Source organism: Oncorhynchus mykiss, chromosome 10, assembly GCF_013265735.2.
Source record: "Oncorhynchus mykiss isolate Arlee chromosome 10, USDA_OmykA_1.1, whole genome shotgun sequence".
Lineage (NCBI taxonomy): Eukaryota > Metazoa > Chordata > Actinopteri > Salmoniformes > Salmonidae > Oncorhynchus > Oncorhynchus mykiss.
In genome coordinates, this window is record NC_048574.1 from 10,775,126 (window position 1) to 10,797,675 (window position 22,550).

The 22,550-nt window shown below is 44.2% G+C and overlaps 1 protein-coding gene across 1 annotated transcript in view; it reads right to left on the reverse strand.

The window, feature by feature from the left end:
* The window catches only part of LOC110533330 (serine/threonine-protein phosphatase 2A 55 kDa regulatory subunit B beta isoform), an 89,152-nt gene that overhangs the window by 14,444 nt on the left and 52,158 nt on the right, over positions 1-22,550 (reverse strand). Inside the window, exons 2-4 of the mRNA XM_021617439.2 lie at positions 9,178-9,275; positions 6,783-6,948; positions 5,943-6,055 (exon numbers count right to left, since the gene is read on the reverse strand). Coding sequence (XP_021473114.1) covers positions 5,943-6,055; positions 6,783-6,948; positions 9,178-9,275 — 377 coding nt within the window. The remainder of the gene's footprint in view (positions 1-5,942; positions 6,056-6,782; positions 6,949-9,177; positions 9,276-22,550) is intronic.

A 22,550-nucleotide genomic window follows, 5' to 3' on the forward strand; every position in this document is an offset into this window, starting at 1 on the left:
GCATAGCAAACCCAGCGGCAGGTTTCCTAGTAGTTAGAGCGTTAGGCCACTAACCAAAAGGTTGCTAGATCAAATCCCCGACATGACAAGATGAAAATCTGTCGTTCTGCCCCTGTGCAAGACAGTTAACCCACTGTTCCCCAGGTGCCGAAAATATGGATGTCGATTAAGGAAGCCCACCACACCTCTCTGATTCAGAGGGGTTGGGTTAAATGCGGAAGACACATTTCAGTTGAATGCATTCAGTTGTACAACTGATTAGGTATCCCCCTTTCCCTCAAACCAAATTGATAGTAAATCCTCCTTCAAGTGGACCATCTCACCCTAAACCCACAGTGGTTCTGAGGAAGAAGATTCACTGTGGACATTTTCAATAACATTGATCCCGTATTGGGGTCACTTAGGGTTAAGTGTAGTCAGTAAGGTCCCCTGCAGGCCAGGGAAATGGGACAGACTGACAGTGAATTCTGCATCCTCTCTGAATGGTGACATCATGTTTTCTCTCAGAATGACTGGCAGCCAGGAGTCCCAATCATCTGTGAACCTGGGAGTCTCTAACTGAGCAGACCTGGAACACTGTCCCTCCCTCCCACCAGCTTGTTCCCATTCCATTATGTTTCACAATCCCGTCTCTCTCTCAGGCATCATGTGATTCCTATTGATTTCCTAAGGCTGTGTTGTGTAAGGGTCAATTTGGGTCCAGAGTGGAAAATAAGAGCATGAAGAGATAAGGATGATTGGGGCGAGCCAGGGGTCCAAATATTGATATAGTTTCTGCACAGCTCACTTTTCTAAATCAATCTTATATTTACTGAGGAGGACTGAGCTCTTGAACAAAGGAAAATTGTGTCAATTTCACTATCTTTTTTTTTTTTTATCTATAAGAGAGTGGTGAAGAAAAGGGAGCGGATGTTTGTTCTGGGTTGTTCTTTCACGTATCACAAAGATGATGAAAATGTGTATTTTGAGGTGTATAAAGAACAGAAAACAAGCACCAGATACAACCTGTATGGTATCATGGTCTTATCATCTGAAAGCTGCCGTTGGAGCTGATATGAACATGTAACTAACATCCGGCTGTCCGTGTTTCCATGGAGACGGGGCTGATATTTGAAAACACACATCTCACTGTATATATATCTAGATTTTTTTTTTCAATGTTTTTTTTTCTAAATAAGCTTTGTTGTACAATTTAAAGTTAAAATATACAGCATTTAAAACAGTCAGCAATAACCTAATGAATTCAGAGTTAGGCTAGGCTGAATATGAGCCTTACACAACCATAAAACCCACTAATCATTTAATTATTCTATCAAAAATAGTTGAACCTGCTGTTTTTGCAATAATCACTGATCTGGCTTTCAGGTCGGTCCATAAAAAGGCCCTTTTTGTTATAAATATAACCAGAACCATGAATAATCACTGATAATGTAGCAGGCATTATAGAAAATCAACACTGGTCTCACAAACAATCTCTCAAGCACAAGCCCACGTGCTAGTGAGTAGTTAACTCATTTATTTATTTCAAGTTTAGCCAATTTGGATCCAGGTATAATTTCACAAGCTGTGAATTCAGTTAACAAGGCAAATTGTTATGGACGCACCCGTCTGTCCGTCTCCCACTGCTTGAACAGCATGCTAGCCTGTCCACGTTGTTCAGATGTTGAAATCAAGTGGCCTACCTCAGAATGAGAACGAGTTGCCAATTCCTTATATAATTGGTTTATGCTTATTGCACATTTATAAAACACACACTAAACTAGAGGTCGACCAATTAATCAGAATGGCCGATTAATTAGGGCCGATTTCAAGTTTTCATAACAATCGGAAATCAGTATTTTTGGACACTGATTTTGCCGTTTAATTATTTTATTTTTTTACACCTTTATTTAATCTTTAATTAGGCAAGTCAGTTAAGAACACATTCTTATTTTCAATGACGGCCTAGGAACGGTGGGTTAACTGCCTTGTTCAGGGGCAGAACAACATATTTTTACCTTGTCAGCTCTGGGATTCAATCTTGCAACGTTATAGTTAACTAGTCCAACGCTCTAACCACCTGCCTCTCATTACACTCCACGAGGAGCCTGCCTGTTACGTGTATGCAGTAGAAGCCAAGGTAAGTTGCCAGCTAGCATTAAACGTATCTTATAAAAAACAATCAATCATAATCACTAGTTAACTACACATGGTTGATGATATTACTACTTTATCTAGCGTGTCCTATGTTGCATATAATCGATGCGGTGCGTATCGTTGCTCCAACGTGTACCTAACCATAAACATCAATGCCTTTCTCAAAATCAATACGCAGAAGTATATATTTTTAAACCTGCATATTTAGCTAAAAGAAATCCAGGTTAACAGGCAATATTAACCAGGTGAAATTGTGTCTCTTCTCTTGCGTTCATTGCACGCAGAGTCAGGGTATATGCAACAGTTTGGGCAGCCTAATATGCGATAATAATAAACGTTTTGTTTTCGAAATGATAAGTTTCCGTATTCGACCATATTAATGACCAAAGGCTCGTATTTCTGTGTGTTATTATGTTATAATTAAGTCTATGATTTGATAATTGATAGAGCAGTCTGACTGAGCGATGGTAGGCACCAACCTAAAACCTCTTACCTTGGAACATTGAAGTCTCATGTTAAAAGGAACCACCAGCTTTCATATGTTCTCATGTTCTGAGCAAGGAACTGAAATGTTAGCTTTCTTATATATATTGCACTTTTACTTTCTTCTCCAACACTTTGTTTTTGCATTATTTAAACCAAATTGAACATTTTTCATTATTTATTTGAGGCTAAATCGATTTCTATTGATGTATTATATTAAGTAAAAATAAGTGTTCATTCAGTATTGTTGTAATTGTCATTATTACAAATTCATTTTAAAAATCGTATGATTAATCGGTATCGGCGTTGAAAAATCATAATCGGTCGACCTCTACACTAAACAGCTAGTATAACAATCTTTATTTGACTAAAATGCTGCTAGCATTGGTACCATAATGCTCGCACGACAAACTGAGCATTCATTTTCCAGAATGAATATTCATTGGCGTCACGCCTACTCCCGGGACCCCAGCGTTCGACGTCACCGGTCTACTAACCACCGGTCCTGGCAATCATTATTACGCACACCTGGTCCCCATCATTACGCACACCTGGTCCCCATCATTACGGACACCTGGTCCCCATCATTACACACACCTGGTCCCCATCATTACACACACCTGGTCCCCATCATTACGCACACCTGGTCCCCATCATTACGCACACCTGGTCCCCATCATTACACACACCTGGTCCCCGTCATTACACACACCTGGTCCCCATCACGTGGTCATCCTGTCTGGGTTGGTTCCCCCCCTTGGGTTGTGCCGTGGCGGAGATCTTTGTGGGCTACACTCAGCCTTGTCTCAGGATGGTAAGTTGGTGGTTGAAGATATCCCTCTAGTGGTGTGGGGGCTCTGCTTTGGCAAAGTGGGTGGGGTTATATCCTTCCTGTTTGGCCCTGTCCGGGGGTGTCCTCGGATGGGGCCACAGTGTCTCCTGACCCCTCCTGTCTCAGCCTCCAGTATTTATGCTGCAGTAGTTTATGTGTCGGGGGGGCTAGGGTCAGTTTGTTATATCTGGAGTACTTCTCCTGTCCTATTCGGTGTCCTGTGTGAATTTAAGTGTGCTCTCTCTAATTCTCTCTTTCTCTCTTTCTTTCTCTCTCTCGGAGGACCTGAGCCCTAGGACCATGCCTCAGGACTACCTGACATGATGACTCCTTGCTGTCCCCAGTCCACCTGGCCGTGCTGCTGCTCCAGTTTCAACTGTTCTGCCTTATTATTATTGGACCATGCTGGTCATTTATGAACATTTGAACATCTTGGCCATCTTCTGTTATAATCTCCACCCGGCACAGCCAGAAGAGGACTGGCCACCCCACATAGCCTGGTTCCTCTCTAGGTTTCTTCCTAGGTTTTGGCCTTTCTAGGGAGTTTTTCCTAGCCACTGTGCTTCTACACCTGCATTGCTTGCTGTTTGGGGTTTTATGCTGGGTTTCTGTACAGCACTTTGAGATATCAGCTGATGTACGAAGGGCTAAATAAATACATTTGATTTGATTTGATTTGATCATTACGCACACCTCCCCATCATTACACACACCTGGTCCCCATCATTACGCACACCCGATCCCCATCATTACACACACCTGGTCCCCATTATTACACACACCTGGTCCCCATCATTACGCACACCTGGTCCCCATCATTACGCACACCTGGTCCCCATCATCACGCACACCTTGTCCCCATCATTACACACACCTGGTCCCCATCATTACACACACCTGGTCCCCTTCATTACGCACACCTGGTCCCCATCATTACACACACCTGGACCCCATCATTACACACACCTGGTCCCCATCATCACGCACACCTGGTCCCCATCATTACCCACATCTGGTCCCCATCATTACGCACACCTGGTCCCCATCATCACGCACACCTGGTCCCGATCATCACCCATACCTGGTCCCCATCATTACACACACCTGGTCCCCATCATTACGCACACCTGGTCCCCATCATTACGCACACCTGGTCCCCATCATTACACACACCTGGTCCCATCATTACACACACCTGGTCCCCATCATTACGAACACCTGGTCCCCATCATTACGCACACCTGGTCCCCATCATTACGCACACCTGGTCCCCATCATTACACACACCTGGTCCCCATCATTACGCACACCTGGTCCCCATCATTACGCACACCTGATCCCCATCATTACGCACATCTGGTCCCTATCATTACTCACACCTGCTCCCCATCATTACGCACACCTGCTCCCCATCATTACGCACACCTGCTCCCCATCATTACGCACACCTGCTCCCCATCATTACGCATACCTGGTCCCCATCATTACGCACACCTGGTCCCCATCATTACGCAGACCTAGACCTCATCATCACCCCGATTACTCTCCCTTTACTTAGCCCTCAGTAGCCTCAGTCATTAGACAGTATTGGTTTTATTTACGTTCTGTACGCTTCTCCTGTTTTGTTTATCTTCATGCTTCTTACTATTAAACTAACCTTCTGCACCTGCTTCTAGACTACAATTGGTACATCCGTTTTAGTAGTGTCTGCTCTGCTCGAAATGTGAGGAGTTGAAACATAAACAGGGTATGGTTTGAAAGGTTAACTTCTCTAGTACAGTAAAATAATGTCTCCATGTGTTTTGGTGTCCATATGACCCATTCTGTCGGACCTAAGCTTGTCGCCTGCCTTCCCGCCTTTGGCACAACGAATCCCATTGTTAGGGCGGAGACATTAGCATCATCATTATATACACATCTCTGGTGTAAATAGGAAGGTGCACAGCACAGAAGGAGCGAACGAGACGAGACCAAAAAACCAATGAGAACAAGAGGACGCTCATAAAAACGAAAAATACAAAAAACCTTGATTCTGCAATACAGGTATTTGGAATATCACGTAAAAACATACATTTTAATTAATCAAATGTATTTGATAATTCGCCCAGACCTCTATTTGACCCCATGCTGACCCCTGGGTACAAGCTGGTGTAGACAGATGGGTCACCCCAGGACCTGGCTAATGTGTGGTCAGCAGCATGGGTGCCTGGTGTCACACCCCCATCTAAGAACCGGACAATCCCCTCCCCACCCCCACACTGACAGACACGTGCATTTGGCAAGATCTGAAACCAGGCCAGTTTCTTGAATCTCTCGGTGGCACTGGGAGAGATGAAGGCTTAAGCTGCCATGGGGAGCGATAATGTCACAGGTTGCCAGAGGAAGGAAAACAGACACATTCAAATTCTGTATGTAGCACTGCAAATGTGGGCACAAAGATGACCGGGCAGGCTGTGGTGACACTGTAGCGGGGGAAGGGTTGGCATCTTACCCGCAGGGCGGTGATGGTGGTGGGGTCTCGGATCCTCCCTTCCTCGTCCTTCAGGTTGTAGCCCTCTGGTCTCTTGTCCCGCTCACTGACCTTCCACAGCTTCACTGTTTTATCTGCAGGAAGGAGAGGAGGAGGAGGAGGAGGAGGAGGAAGGAGGTGGAGGAGAAGGAGGGGAGGCAGGGGTGGAGGATGGGAGAGAGGGATGAGTAACAGCAGGCTTGGGATTGGCTAAAGGAAAGGTGTGATGGCCTGGCTGGCTGGCTGGCTGGCTGTACTAAGGAGAGGAGGGGGACTCAGTAGTCTGCTGTGCTGCTACAGTATTGGAAGCAGGCCACTGCTGAGGTTTGGCATGACATAAATAGATAAGAAATATATCAGCCTCCAATTAACCTTATCAAAGTTCCTGATGCCAGCCTAGCTTGTTCCACTGATGTCCAGGAGTCAGTGTGCTGATTCAAGTTCAATACATTGACTGAAAGGCGAAAGGAAAGGTACGGCAGTATTGTAAAGGTCACTTCCTGTCTCTGGTGGCACTTAACTCAACACAAAACAGCTGCTTGGCTAACATCAATGGGCCTTACAATACAATAAATAATGTAATGGCGGTATTGGAACCATTAACAAACATTAACATCGACTGGTCTAGTGAGCAGTTAGATATGCTGATGTCACTAGAACAAACAGGAGTAGAAGGTGCGCCACCAACGTGCAACCAAAATATAGTGTGAGCATTTTAGAACTAATAGGCACAACTCTGCTCACATAACGCCTGTTCCTTCCTAGATTTCACTAGGACTAGCAGTGTGGCTTGCCATTGGTGGAGAGGAGGAAGTGGCTCACCATTGGTGGAGAGGAGGAAGTAGGCAGCGTTCTGTTGAGGCAGCCATCGTATCTTGTTGATCTTCTCCTCGATCTCCAGGCTCTTCAGGTAGTCAAACTCAGGCTCGTGGCTCTGGAAGGTGCTGTAAACATTATACTCCCCTCTCCTGTGGGGCTGGTTCTTACTCTGAAACAACAACAAGTATGTTTGAGTTTGTGGAAGACGTTTTGCTATTATTCAGCTATTAAGACATGCCCTGCATGACCTAGTCACTACCCGCTTTATGTTTGTAAAAACAATGTACATCCAATCCATTATTACTACTTACTTGTTATGTTTTACTATTTCATTGTTAGTATTGTTATTGACTAATGTACTGCATTGTTGAGGGAGCTAGTACGTTTTGTTGCACATTTTACACCTGCTGTAAACTGTATGTGACTAATACAAATGGATTAGATTTACTTGATAGGCCAGTGTTTCAGCATGAGGATACAGAGAGTGGGGATCGTCCTATTGGCAATGAATAGGCAACATTTGGGAAACAGCAACCCAAGACTTGCACAGCAGCAAATGTGTCGATGGCCTGGTTTCTGCTTTCTATATCAAGCATACATACAGGAGGGGGCTGTCAAAACCCCAGGAACCAACAAAGCATGGGGACTGTAGTACGTGGACCAGTCACCAAAATCTGTCTCCGGTATCGTACGGGTTGACATAACCGCTGACATAGTGCAGCCATTTTGCCTCCATGTGGTAGAAATTCAAGAACTCAGGCAAAAGCGGGTTAAATCTATTGTAAGGTTGTCAAGATGTGTAGTCAGGGTGGCAGAGATAGCTCAATGGGAACCCAGCAACCTAGCTTCAGCTCAGCCAACACGGCAGGTCAGGTCTCACCTCAGGAAGCTTCAGAATCAATAAAGCCAAATCAGATGACCAAACAGGAGGGGGCTTTTAATGGAAACAGATTTGCCTTCTGCGGGGGTAAAGACAGGGGAAGGGGAAAAGGAGGGGGGAGACGAGAGACGGGAGCGCCTCTGGTGTAGGGATTAGTGGATACTATGGAGCGCTTTGAAATCAGCCGGAAAGAAAAAGAAGGGAAAGGAGGAAGAGGAAGAAAGTGGGATTCAGTCAGTCCCTGAATGGGGGATTCAGCCAGTCAGTCCCTGGAAGTGGGATTCAGTCAGTCAGTCAGTCCCTGAAAGGGGGATTCAGCCAGTCAGTCCCTGGAAGTGGGATTCAGTCAGTCAGTCAGTCCCCGAAAGGGGGATTCAGCCAGTCAGTCCCTGGAAGTGGGATTCAGTCAGTCAGTCAGTCCCTGAAAGGGGGATTCAGCCAGTCAGTCCCTGGAAGTGGGATTCAGTCAGTCAGTCAGTCCCCGAAAGGGGGATTCAGCCAGTCAGTCCCTGGAAGTGGGATTCAGTCAGTCCCCGAAAGGGGGATTCAGTCAGTCAGTCCCTGAAAGGGGGATTCAGCCAGTCAGTCCCTGGAAGTGGGATTCAGTCAGTCAGTCCCTGGAAGTAGGATTCAGTCAGTCAGTCCCTGGAAGTGGGATTCAGTTAGTCAGTCCCTGGAAGTAGGATTCAGTCAGTCAGTCCCTGAAAGGGGGATTCAGTCAGTCAGTCCCTGGAAGTGGGATTCAGTCAGTCAGTCCCTGAAAGGGGGATTCAGCCAGTCAGTCACCCGAAAGTGGGATTCAGTCAGTCCCTGGAAGTGGGATTCAGTCAGTCAGTCCCTGAAAGTGGGATTCAGTCAGTCAGTCCCTGACATTCATATTTTAACCGCAGTGAGACAGAAGATTCAGACACTGTCTAGTCCTTCCATCCAGCTTCCACAGGAAATGTTATAGGCCTCCCAGAATCAACTGTAATCTCTCCATAATACCTCCTACCACCACTGAATAAACATCCACAGCCTTTCAACATCACTACTACTACACAGTAACCCAGGGAGTGAAAACCTACAGGACGGTAGCTCTCCAGGAACAGGGTTGGAGTGAAAACCTACAGGAGGGTAGCTCTCCAGGAACAGGGTTGGAGTGAAAACCTACACGAGGGTAGCTCTCCAGGAACAGGGTTGGAGTGAAAACCTACAGGAGGGTAGCTCTCCAGGAACAGGGTTGGAGTGAAAACCTACAGGAAGGTAGCTCTCCGGGAACAGGGTTGGAATGAAAACCTACAGGATGGTAGCTCTCCAGGAACAGGGTTGGAGTGAAAACCTACAGGAGGGTAGCTCTCCAGGAACAGGGTTGAAGTGAAAACTTACAGGATGGTAGCTCTCCAGGAACAGGGTTGGAGTGAAAACCTACAGGATGGTAGCTCTCCAGGAACAGGGTTGGAGACCGCTGAGTTAGTGACTCATAGAACAACAGGATGTGATGTGACATGATGAGTACGGAGTCTTGGCTGGTCTTACCTCCTGTTCTCTCTGAAACACCACTACTCTCCCTCCCTTGTCCCCGGTCGCCAGCAGCTCTCCAGTCGAGTTGAACTCAACCGTGGATATGATGTCAGCTGGAACAGAAAACACAAACGGAAAACAACACCTTACCTCACTGAGATACACAATACGACAGTAAAGTACATTACCAACCTACTAAATGCCTGAAAGAGTCATGTTCTGTTTCCTTCATCTCATTGACAACCGTGACATCTACATTCAAAACCTAACTATGTGAAATTGAAGTGGTTAATGACTTGAAATAGGAAAGGGAAAGACGCAGAGTGGAGTGAAAAGGTCTACTTTCACGTGGTCCTCAAGTCTTTGAAGACCTGCTCTCTCCCGAGCAGAAAGGAATGCTCAGATAGCATGTCCATGGATCGAATCAATTCTGTGTTGCTGCTAGCCTACCTCAGGGCTGATGAAAGGCCTGGACCAGCACTACAACAACCTGCAGTCTTCACAATACTACCACCCTCTCGCACCCCGCTTGCCCCCCACTGTCTGTCACCAACCCATTCATATGCAAAACCCTCCCACACATCTCCCAGACACACATCAGATCTCTACCACAACATGGAATGGTGAACATGGAGAATTTAGACACAGAGATAGCCTGCTGCTTCCCCCTGTGGCAGGCAAGCGTTCACAATAGGTTGCCGCAACTCAATCGCATGAGATCAGATACAAATGACATCTCTGCTTCCATACGTCGCACACTCGGGGGCACTCCATTCTGTGGTTGACAGTGACATTTCATGACAAAGGAGCCACCCCACACCCCCTCTCTCTCTCTACAATATTAAAGATGATAGATAAACGCTATACACATGTTCATATATAGGGATGGAAGATAGAGTCATTCTTTACAGACCCCAACAGAGTGGCCAGGCAGCCAACCGTTGACAATGATCCAGAACTATTATTATTATCTGCGAGAAACATACTAGACTTCAGAGAATCCACTAAGACAACACTAACAGACATATGTGTGTGTGTGGGACACAAACGTCTCAATTAACCCATCTCTTTTTCAGGGCCTTAGAGAAATGGCAAAGGAAGCTGCTATTTTTGGCTGTCTTGCTTTGTGATGAGGACTATCTAAACCAGAGAGGAACGTAGAGGACTATCTAAACCACACAGAGGAAAGTAGAGGACTATCTAAACCACAGAGGAAAGTAGAGGACTATCTAAACCACACAGAGGAAAGTAGAGGACGATCTAAACCACACAGAGGAAAGTAGAGGACTATCTAAACCACACAGAGGAAAGTAGAGGACAATCTAAACCCACAGAGGAAAGTAGAGGACTATCTAAACCACACAGAGGAAAGTAGAGGACTATCTAAACCACACAGAGGAAAGTAGAGGACTATCTAAACCCACAGAGGAAAGTAGAGGACAATCTAAACCCACAGAGGAAAGTAGAGGACAATCTAAACCACACAGAGGAAAGTAGAGGACTATCTAAACCACAGAGGAAAGTAGAGGACTATCTAAACCACACAGAGGAAAGTAGAGGACTATCTAAACCACAGAGGAAAGTAGAGGACTATCTAAATCACAGAGGAAAGTAGAGGACTATCTAAACCAGAGAGGAAAGTAGAGGACAATCTAAACCACACAGAGGAAAGTAGAGGACTATCTAAACCACAGAGGAAAGTAGAGGACTATCTAAACCCACAGAGGAAAGTAGAATACTATCTAAACCACAGAGGAAAGTAGAGGACTATCTAAACCCGAGAGGAAAGTAGAGGACTATCTAAACCCACAGAGGAAAGTAGATGACTATCTAAACCCACAGAGGAAAGTAGAGGACTATCTAAACCAGAGGAAAGTAGAGGACTATCTAAACCCACAGAGGAAAGTAGAGGACTATCTAAACCAGAGGAAAGTAGAGGACTATCTAAACCCACAGAGGAAAGTAGAGGACTATCTAAACCACAGAGGAAAGTAGAGGACTATCTAAACCACACAGAGCTAAGTAGAGGACTATCTAAACCACACAGAGGAAAGTAGAGGACTATCTAAACCACACAGAGGAAAGTAGAGGACTATCTAAACCAGAGGAAAGTAGAGGACTATCTAAACCCACAGAGGAAAGTAGAGGACAATCTAAACCACACAGAGGAAAGTAGAGGACAATCTAAACCCACAGAGGAAAGTAGAGGACTATCTAAACCACAGAGGAAAGTAGAGGACTATCTAAACCACAGAGGAAAGTAGAGGACAATCTAAACCCACAGAGGAAAGTAGAGGACTATCTAAACCCACAGAGGAAAGTAGAGGACTATCTAAACCACACAGAGGAAAGTAGAATAATATCTAAACCACAGAGGAAAGTAGAGGACTATCTAAATCCACAGAGGAAAGTAGAGGACTATCTAAACCACAGAGGAAAGTAGAGGACTATCTAAATCCGCTGAGGAGAGTAGAGGACTATCTAAACCCACAGAGGAAAGTAGAGGACTATCTAAACCCACAGAGGAAAGTAGAGGAATATCTAAACCACAGAGGAAAGTATAATACTATCTAAACCCACAGAGGAAAGTAGAGGACTATCTAAACCCACAGAGGAAAGTAGAGGACTATCTAAACCACAGAGGAAAGTAGAGGACTATCTAAACCACACAGAGGAAAGTAGAGGACTATCTAAACCCACAGAGGAAAGTAGAGGACTATCTAAACCCACAGAGGAAAGTAGAGGACTATCTAAACCCACAGAGGAAAGTAGAGGACAATCTAAACCCACAGAGGAAAGTAGAATACTATCTAAACCACAGAGGAAAGTAGAGGACTATCTAAACCACAGAGGAAAGTAGAGGACTATCTAAACCCACAGAGGAAAGTAGAGGACTATCTAAACCCACAGAGGAAAGTAGAGGACAATCTAAACCCAGAGGAAAGTAGAATACTATCTAAACCAGAGAGGAAAGTAGAGGACAATCTAAACCCACAGAGGAAAGTAGAGGACTATCTAAACCCACAGAGGAAAGTAGAGGACTATCTAAACCCAGAGGAAAGTAGAATACTATCTAAACCACAGAGGAAAGTAGAGGACAATCTAAACCCACAGAGGAAAGTAGAGGACTATCTAAACCCACAGAGGAAAGTAGAGGACAATCTAAACCCACAGAGGAAAGTAGAATACTATCTAAACCAGAGAGGAAAGTAGAGGACTATCTAAACCCACAGAGGAAAGTAGAGGACTATCTAAACCCACAGAGGAAAGTAGAGGACTATCTAAACCCACAGAGGAAAGTAGAGGACTATCTAAACCCACAGAGGAAAGTAGAGGACTATCTAAACCCACAGAGGAAAGTAGAGGACTATCTAAACCCACAGAGGAAAGTAGAGGACAATCTAAACCCACAGAGGAAAGTAGAATACTATCTAAACCAGAGAGGAAAGTAGAGGACTATCTAAACCCACAGAGGAAAGTAGAGGACTATCTAAACCCACAGAGGAAAGTAGAGGACTATCTAAACCCACAGAGGAAAGTAGAGGACTATCTAAACCCACAGAGGAAAGTAGAGGACTATCTAAACCCACAGAGGAAAGTAAAGGACTATCTAAACCCACAGAGGAAAGTAGGATAATCTGGGATGTTTAATTAAGGCAACCCCTCACCAGGGAGCGTCGATGAGCTGCGACACTATGGAGGAATTTAGGGGCAGATGCTCTTCCCTCTGTCTGTCTGTCTGTCTGTCTGTCTGTCTGTCTGTCTGTCTGTCTGTCTGTCTGTCTGTCTGTCTGTCTGTCTGTCTGTCTGTCTGTCTGTCTGTCTGTCTGTCTGTCTGTCTGTCTAAACAACCTGCTGCCATATCGATACCACCACTACTCCCACACAACTCACTGTTCACATTAACAGCATCTCAAGAGTCCCCGACCCCCTGCCCCTCTCTTGACTCAATGTGTAATTTACCAACCTCGAAGAAGACAAAGAGCCTTTCTTGCTGTGTATATGAGTGTATGTGCTGCTGGGTGTTGGTGTATGCTTGCAGCGCTAAGCTCTGCTATAACAGCCAGCAGAGGAGATTTGTCTCTAAGTGGAGGAGCTGTGTGTCTAGTATGCATAACCCTCCTCACCCCCAACACCCAATCTATCAATTAACATCCTCTGTCTCCTCATCTAACCCTGTAGTTTCCCGTCTGCCCACGTCACACACAACCAAAATAACCTGACACACTTAGCTACCCCTCATGATCTGTGGACTGAACGTACAGTGATTCAGGTCAGGACATCCAGAACTGAGATGTATCACGTAGAATATCTCGTTCTGGCATTGTGAGGTTAAGAGAATCCAACTGACATGCCTAGAATGGATGGAAGTTGTTATTTTAGCTGAAAAACAAAACAAGTCGATGGTGAGTTTTCCCTCAAGCAGATTGTGGTTCGATCGATTCCTGCCTTTGACACATCTTCCCTGGTCTTCCTCTAGCAGATGCATCTGTTTTAGAGTCTGTGTCTGCCTGGCTACACTGTTGCTATGCAATCCTCTCAGAGATAACGGTACACACTCTGTCTAGTGAGCTGTGTGGAGCGGCCTCTCATCTGCAGGTTTAATTGTATTGTTCCAGCGTCTCCTTAGACCTGAAGAGACTAGTCCCTCGCTCGCACACACACACGCGCACGCACACACGCACGCCCGCACATGCACACACACACACAGAAAACACGCTAACAGAGTGCTAAACCAGCAAAGCTTGGTCCTGATTAAAATAATTAACATTAAAACAAACAAGGCTTTTAAATAATGATGTTTTTTTCCAGGAGCAGAAAGAGAGAGGTGATGGAAGGAAAATATATAGATGTGCTTTGTGTTTTTAAAAGAGAGAGAGAGAGAGAGAGAGAGAGAGAGACAAACGGAGTGAAAGAGAGAGAAACAGAGAGTGAAAGAGAGGGAGGGAGAGTGAAAGATAGTGGGAGTGAAAGAGAGGGAAGGCTGGGTTGTTATATGTTTACCCTAGTGCACCTCCATGTTGTCTGCTTGTGTAGGAGATTTAAGGTTCCCATGACGACCTCCTCCTAAACTAGCAGGGGCTGAAAGAGGAGGACTTTGTTCTTGGGCTTTGAATTGGCATCAACAGACTGCATCTTCTCTTGCTACTGCTTCATATTCATATACACTATACTCCCCTCCCTTCCCACTTACATACATACAGTGCTTCAGAAAGTATTAACACCCCTGGGCTTTTCACACTCTTTGTTGTGTTAAAGCCTGAATTTAAAATGGATTAAATTGTGAGCGTGAAAAACCCAGCAGCCTTTGCAGTTCCTGACACACTCAAACCGGTGCACCTGGCACCTACTACCATACCCCGTTCAAAGGCACTTAAATCTCTTGCCCCCTGAATGGCAGACAGAGACAATCCATGTCTCAATTGTCTTAAGGCTTAAAAATCCTTCTTTAACCTGTCTCCTCCCCTTCATCTAAACTGATTGAAATGGATTTAACAATTGACATCAATAAGGGATCATCGTTTTCACCTGGATTCACCTGATCAGTCTGGGTCATGAGCATGCTTTGTAAACCTCACTACTTCTCCCCCAAACAATACTTGAATCTGTGACGTCAAGCTCCATATAAGGGCATATCGTGACATTTCTTTGTAGCGGGGTTTTCCCTCACGAGGGTGCACGTGCTCATGCAAAGTTGTTACACGTCTCCGCTGCTATGGCAGCCGGCTACATAAAATAACAATAGAAAATAATTGCAAATATTTCAGGTGGAAAAGAACACAAAAATAGCTCACTCAATCGTACGCTTTCAAATAAAACAATGAATTGGTCCACAGTTTGCGGATTTGTGACTCATACATTCACTGACAATGGAGCAGAGCGAGGCCTGCATCCACCAAAGTGACCCGGGTTTGCAGCTGTCTCAGTTCTGCACTCCAGGGAGAGAGAGGGATAGAGGGCAACCTTCACTGAAATAGTTTCAATGTATGGAATCACTTGGGAGTTTCTGGATGTTGGGTAAACGTCTCCTTAAACACCACTGAGGTAATACATCTGTGACCAAGTGAGCCAGACACAATCCCCACCACCTTCTCTTGTAAACCAGACTGGAGAAATATTCTGTGTTGACGATGGTAAAAGCAGGATGTGTGTCTCTGAGGTCACTGGTCACTTTCATAATGGAACACTAGACACTTTAATAATGGAACACTAGACACTTTAATAATGGAACACTAGACACTTTAATAATGGAACACTAGACACTTTAATAATGGAACACTAGACACTTTAATAATGGAACACTAGACACTTTAATAATGGAACACTAGACACTTTAATAATGGAACACTAGACACTTTAATAATGGAACACTAGACACTTTAATAATGGAACACTAGACACTTTAATAATGGAACACTAGACACTTTAATAATGGAACACTAGACACTTTAATAATGGAACACTAGACACTTTAATAATGGAACACTAGACACTTTAATAATGGAACACTAGACACTTTAATAATGGAACACTAGACACTTTAATAATGGAACACTAGACACTTTAATAATGGAACACTAGACACTTTAATAATGGAACACTAGACACTTTAATAATGTTTACATACTGCTTTACTCATCTCATAGGTATATACTGTATTCTATTCTACTGTATTTAGTCAATGCCACTCTGACATTGCTCATCCTAATATTGATATATTTCTTATATATTCCATTATTTTACTTTTAGATTTGTGTGTATTGTTGTGAATTGTTAGATATTACTGCACTGTTGGAGCTACTGTAGGAACACAAGCATTTCGCTACACCCGCAATAACATCTGCTAATTACGTGTATGTGACCAATAACATTTGTTTTTCCTTTGATTTGAGATAGCTCTTGTTTGTGTTATCTTATTGTGTTCTAATGAGCCAGGGAGTATGATGCTGAGAGACCAACCACTAAGTGCCAATACAGACAAGACATAGAGAGGAGCTGGGAATGGAGAGCCTCATGTCAGGCTGAAAGAACGCCCTTTAGCTCGGGACACAATAGTCCCCTATGTGATGCCTGTGACACAACTTGGGCAACTGACTGTCTGTATGCCAAGTGGTACCATTGTTAGCTTAGCACCATGACATGAGCCATGAGTCCTCCTGATTACAGGACAAACGCATCAGGCCTGTGTGTGTGCTGCTTATCCCTCACTGTGAGGTACAGCTGTCCTATCGTGTGTACCAAATGCCACCCTATTTCCTATATAGTGTACTGCTTTTGACCATATAGGGAACAGGGTGGCATTTGCGAAGCCGGCATATCGTGTGATGGAGAGAGATGTACAGTACAGTCAGCGGTATGGATATCCTGAAAATCAGGGACAGGACAGGATAGAGAAAGACAGGATAGACAGACATGATAGACAGACAGTATAGAAAGACAGGATAGAAAGACAAGATGGAGACAGACAGAATCGAGACAGACAGTATAGAAAGACAGGATAGACAGACAGGATAGACAGACAGGATCGAGACAGACAGGTTTGAGACAGACAGGATAGACAGACAGGAACGAGACAGACAGGTTTGAGACAGACAGTATAGAAAGACAGGATAGACAGACAAGATGGAGACAGACAGAATCGAGACAGACAGTATAGAAAGACAGGATAGACAGACAGGATCGAGACAGACAGGTTTGAGACAGACAGGATAGACAGACAGGATCGAGACAGACAGTATAGAAAGACAGGATAGACAGACAGGATAGACAGACAGGATCGAGACAGACAGGTTTGAGACAGACAGGATAGACAGACAGGAACGAGACAGACAGGTTTGAGACAGACAGTATAGAAAGACAGGATAGACAGACAAGATGGAGACAGACAGAATCGAGACAGACAGTATAGAAAGACAGGATAGACAGACAGGATCGAGACAGACAGGTTTGAGACAGACAGGATAGACAGACAGGATCGAGACAGACAGTATAGAAAGACAGGATAGACAGACAAGATGGAGACAGACAGAATTGAGACAGACAGGATAGACAGACAAGATGGAGACAGACAGAATCGAGACAGACAGGATAGACAGACAAGATGGAGACAGACAGGATCGAGACAGACAGTATAGAAAGACAGGATAGACAGACAAGATGGAGACAGAAAGAATCGAGACAGACAGGTTTGAGACAGACAGGATCGAGACAGACAGGGCTAGCCAGGACAGAAGAGCCACTGACGGCTTACGTGTAGATAAGCACTATGTTCTCTCCTGTCTCATTTATCCTATTGGATCCAACACCATTTACAAATGAGGAACTTTATGGAACATCTCTATGTGCAAATAGGAAAGTACAGTTAAAGTCGTACATTTACACACACCTTAACCAAATACATTTATACATTAGTTTTTCACAAATCCTGACATTTAATCCTAGTAAAAATGCCCTGTCTTAGGTCAGTTAGGATCACCACTTTATTTTAAGAATGTGAAATGTCAGAATAATAGTAGAGAGAATTATTTATTTCAGCTTTTATTTCTTTCATCACATTCCCAGTGGGTCAGTAGTTTACATACACTCAATTAGTATTTGGTAGCATTGCCTTGAAATTGTTTAACTTGGGGAAAATGTTTCGGGTAGGCTTCCACAAGCTTCCCACAATAAGTTGGGTGAAATTTGGCCCATTCCTCCTGACAAAGCTGGTGTCAGTGAGTCAGGTTTGTAGGCCTCCTTGCTCGCACACGCTTTTTCAGTTCTGCCCACACATTTTCTATGGGATTGAGGTCAGGGCTTTGTGATGGCCACTCCAATACCTTGACCTTGTTGTCCTTAAGCCATTTTGCAAGAACTTTGGAAGTATGCTTGGGGTCATTGTCCATTTGGAAGACCCATTTGTGACCAAGCTTTAACTTTCTGACTAATGTCTTGAGATGTTGCTTCAATATATCCACATAATTTTCCTCCCTCGTGATGCCATCTATTTTGTGAAGTGCACCAGTCCCTCCTGCAGCAAAGCACCCCTACAACATGATGCTTCCACCCCCGTGCTTCACGGTTGGGATGGTGTTCTTCAGCTTGCAAGCGTCCCCCTTTTTCCTCCAAACATAACAAAGGTCATTATGGCCAAACAGTTCTATTTTTGTTTCACCAGACCAGAGACAATTTCGCAAAAAAGTATGATCTTTGTCCCCATGTACAGTTGCAAACCGTAGTCTGGCTTTTTTTATGGCGGTTTTGAAGCAGTGGCTTCTTCCTTGCTGAGCAGCCTTTCAGGTTATGTCGATATAGGACTTGTTTTACTGTGGATATAGATACTTTTGTACCTGTTTCCTCCATTATCTTCACAAGGTCCTTTGCTGTTGTTCTGGGATTGATTTGCACTTTTCGCACCAAAGTATGTTCATCTCTAGGAGACAGAACGCGTTTCCTTCCTGAGCGGTATGACGTCTGTGTGGTCCCATGGTGTTTATACTTGTGTACTATCGTTTGTACAGATGAACGTGGTACCTTCAGGCATTTGGGAATTGCTCCCAAGGATGAACCAGACTTGTGGAGGTCTACAATTTTGTTTCTGAGGTCTTGGATGATTTATTTTGATTTTCCCGTGATGTCAAGCAAAGAGGCACTGAGTTTGAAGGTAGGCCTTGAAATACATCCACAGGTACACCTCCAATTGACTCAAATATCAATTAGCCTATCAGAAGCTTCTAAAGCTATTACATCATTTTCTGGAACTTTCCAAGCTGTTTAAAGGGACAGTAAACTTCTGACCCACTGGAATTGTGATACAGTGAATGTGTGAAATAATCTGTCTGTAAACAATTGTTGGAAAAAGTAGATGTCCTAACTGACTTGTCAAAACTATAGTTTGTTAACAAGAAACTTGTGGAGTGGTTGAAAAACGAGTTTTATTGACTACAACCTAAGTGTATGTAAACTAACGACTTCAACTTAAATTAAAATCGAGCACACCGCCATGCAATCTCCATAGACAAACATTGTCAGCAGAATGGCCTTACTGAAGAGCTCAGTGACTTTCAACATGGCACTGCCATAGGATGCCACCTTTCCAACAGTTCCGACTTCAAATGTAAATAAGGTCGCTGAGCTGTAAATCTTCTATCTACAATAGGAGACACTCCAACTTCAAGAGTCAGGCTAGGCTACATAAAGTCAGGCTAGGTTACATAGAGTCAGGCTAGGCTACATAGAGTCAGGCTAGGCTACATAGAGTCAGGCTAGGCTACATAGAGTCAGGCTAGGCTACATAGAGTTAGGCTAGGCTACATAGCTCCGTGCGCTAGCTTTGTCACCATCTCTTGTCAAACGCGCCTTTGTATTTTGGTACTGCTGAGGATCCAGCCCATGGAAATACAGCAGCATTCAGTTGTATCTTTACGTCCTCCGCTTGTCTTTCCCCATCATTTCAGATTCAATATCTCCTTCATAGGCATCGTCTCTGAAGTGCTTGCTCCACACAGCGAAGCAACGTTGGCAGCAGAGAGTTTGCATCGTCTGCATCTCTTTGTAACTTAAAAAAATAAATAACTACGTGCTCTCTTGTTCCACTTTACATATCTAACTTTACCTGCAACAGGCCTATAAAGTTTCCACCAGCTCCTTCCTCCTCCAAATAAACTGTGACATCAAGCTCCATATAAGGGCATATCCTGAGCAGGGTTTCCCCCATGAAGGTGCTCATGCTCAGTTGTTACCCATCTCCCCTGCTGTGGCAGTCGGCTACATAAAATAATGAAATAAAATAATTGCAAATGTTTCAGTTGAGAAAAAAAAAGTTTTACTGACTCAGAACCGCTAGTACTTCTGATAAAAAAAAACCTAATTCAGCTGTAGGCTGGTTCAATAAAACAATCATACGTTCACTGAAATCAGAGCAGAGTGAGGCCTGCATCCAGCAACTTCACGAGTCATGTGACCTGTTGTTGCAGCTGTCTCAGATCTGCACTCCATGGAGAGAGAGGGCAAACACCACTGAACTAGTTTCAATGTATGGAATCACTTGGGAGTTTCTGGATTTTAGGAACACTTCTCCTTTAAATCACGTTGTTCTACATACAGCGATAAAAACAAACACAAACAACCTCATACCATACTGTCACACACACACACTGACACACACTGACACACACACACACACACACACACACACACACACACACACACACACACACACACACACACACACACACACACACACACACACACACACACACACACACACACACACACACACACAGTGTGTCAGGGCAGAGCAGCATGCTCAATACATTGATCAGGCTACATGACGAAAAGGCGTATCGGAGAACACAAAGCAGAGTAGAACAGAGCGGGCTGAACGGAGATGGGGTGGGGGGGGGGGGAAGGAATAATTACCATCTAAATCATATTCACATTCCACATGGAAACGGAATTCCAAATGATATCTCCAAGACGGGAAACATGCTGACCTAATTAGGCCCCAGGAGTATCCAGTTTTGAACTCCTTTCTCCAACGTTTTCTTTCCTTATCATCAGAGGAGAACCTGGTGGAAAAATTCCACCAACAAAGAGAATGGAATAGTATTAAAGATTCAGAGGGAATGACGCGCCAGAGGGTGAATTGTTTTCTTCTCATTAACAACCAAGCTCTATCTTGCTTCTTTATTATGGACAAGGTATAGCTGAACACAAAATGCACACATTGTTGGTCCTGTGATGTAAAACAACAACTAAAGAATATAATATACATGTATTTCATACTGATGTGTGTGCTCCCTACATGTAATTGCTGTGAGCATTTTTTAAATCAAATAAAATCAAAGTTTACTGGTCGCGTACACAGATGTGCAGGTGTTATAGCAAAGTAAGAAATAACACAAAAAATATATACTTCAAAGTTTTCTAGGAGCTAGAAAAAGGGCTGTGCCACCTTGTCAGATATTCACCATCTGTTCATCAAACAGAAAATCATCAAAGAAATGTAGAATAAAGTTCTGTTCTGTTTTGCTCCATGTGTGTGTGTGTGTGTGTGTGTGTGTGTGTGTGTGTGTGTGTGTGTGTGTGTGTGTGTGTGTGTGTGTGTGTGTGTGTGTGTGAAATCGGCCCTAATAAATCGGCCATTCCGATTAATCGGTCGACTTCTAGTGTGTAACCACGAGTGTGTGGGAATATCTCACTCAGTACTGGTGTGAATCGATGGGTGATATATTGGCAGACACAGTGTGATTTCTAGGGCGGATTCCTTTTTCCCATGATTTACCCATTAAATTGGAAAGCTGGCGAGGTCATCCCCCTCTTCAAAAGGGGAGACACTCTACACCCAAACTGTTACAGACCTCTCTCCTATCTAACATACCCTGCCACTCTAAAGTCTTCGAAAACCAAGTTAACAAACAGATCACCGACCTTTTAGAATCCCACCGTACCTTCTCCTCAGCCACGCTCAAGGTCCTAAATGATATAATAACCGGCATCGATAAAAGACGGTACTGTGCAGACATCTTCATCAACCTGGCCAAGGCTTTCGACTCAATCACCGCATTCTTATCGGCAGACTCAATAGCCTTGGTTCCTCAAATGACTGCCTCGCCTGGTTCACCAACTACTTCTCAGCTAGAGTTCAGTGTGTCAAATCGGAGGACCTCTGGCAGTCCCTATGGGGGTGCCATAGGGTTCAATTCTCGGGCCGACTCTTTTCTCTGTGTATATCATCGATGTCGCTCTTGCGTCGGTGATTCCCTGATCCAACTCTACGCAGACGACACCATTCTGTATACATCTGGCCCTTCTTTGGACACTGTGTTAACAAACCTCCAAATGAGCTTCAATGCCATACAACACTTCTTCCGTGGCCTCCAACTGCTCTTAAATGCTAGTAAAACTAAATGCATGCTTTTCAACCGATCGCTGCCCGCACCCGCCCGCCTGCCCGACTAGCATCACTACTCTGGACGGTTCTGACTTAGAATATGTGGACAACTACAAATACCTAGGTGTCTGGTTAGACTGGAAACTCTCCTTCCAGACTCACATTAAGCATCTCCAATCCAAAATTAAATATTGAATTGGCTTCCTATTTCGCAAAACAAAGCCTCCTTCACTCATGCTGCCAAACATACCCTCGTAAAAACCCTACCAATCCTTGACTTCGGCGATGTCATTTACAAAATAGTCTCCAACACTCTACTCAGCAAATTGGATGTAGTCTGTCACAGTGCCATCCGTTTTGTCACCCAAGCCCCATATACTACCGACCACTGCGACCTGTATGCTCTCGTTGGCTGTCCCTCGCTACATATTCGTTGCCAAACCCACTGGCTCCAGGTCATCTATAAGTCTTTGCTAGGTAAAGCCACGCCTTATCTCAGCTCACTGGTCACCAT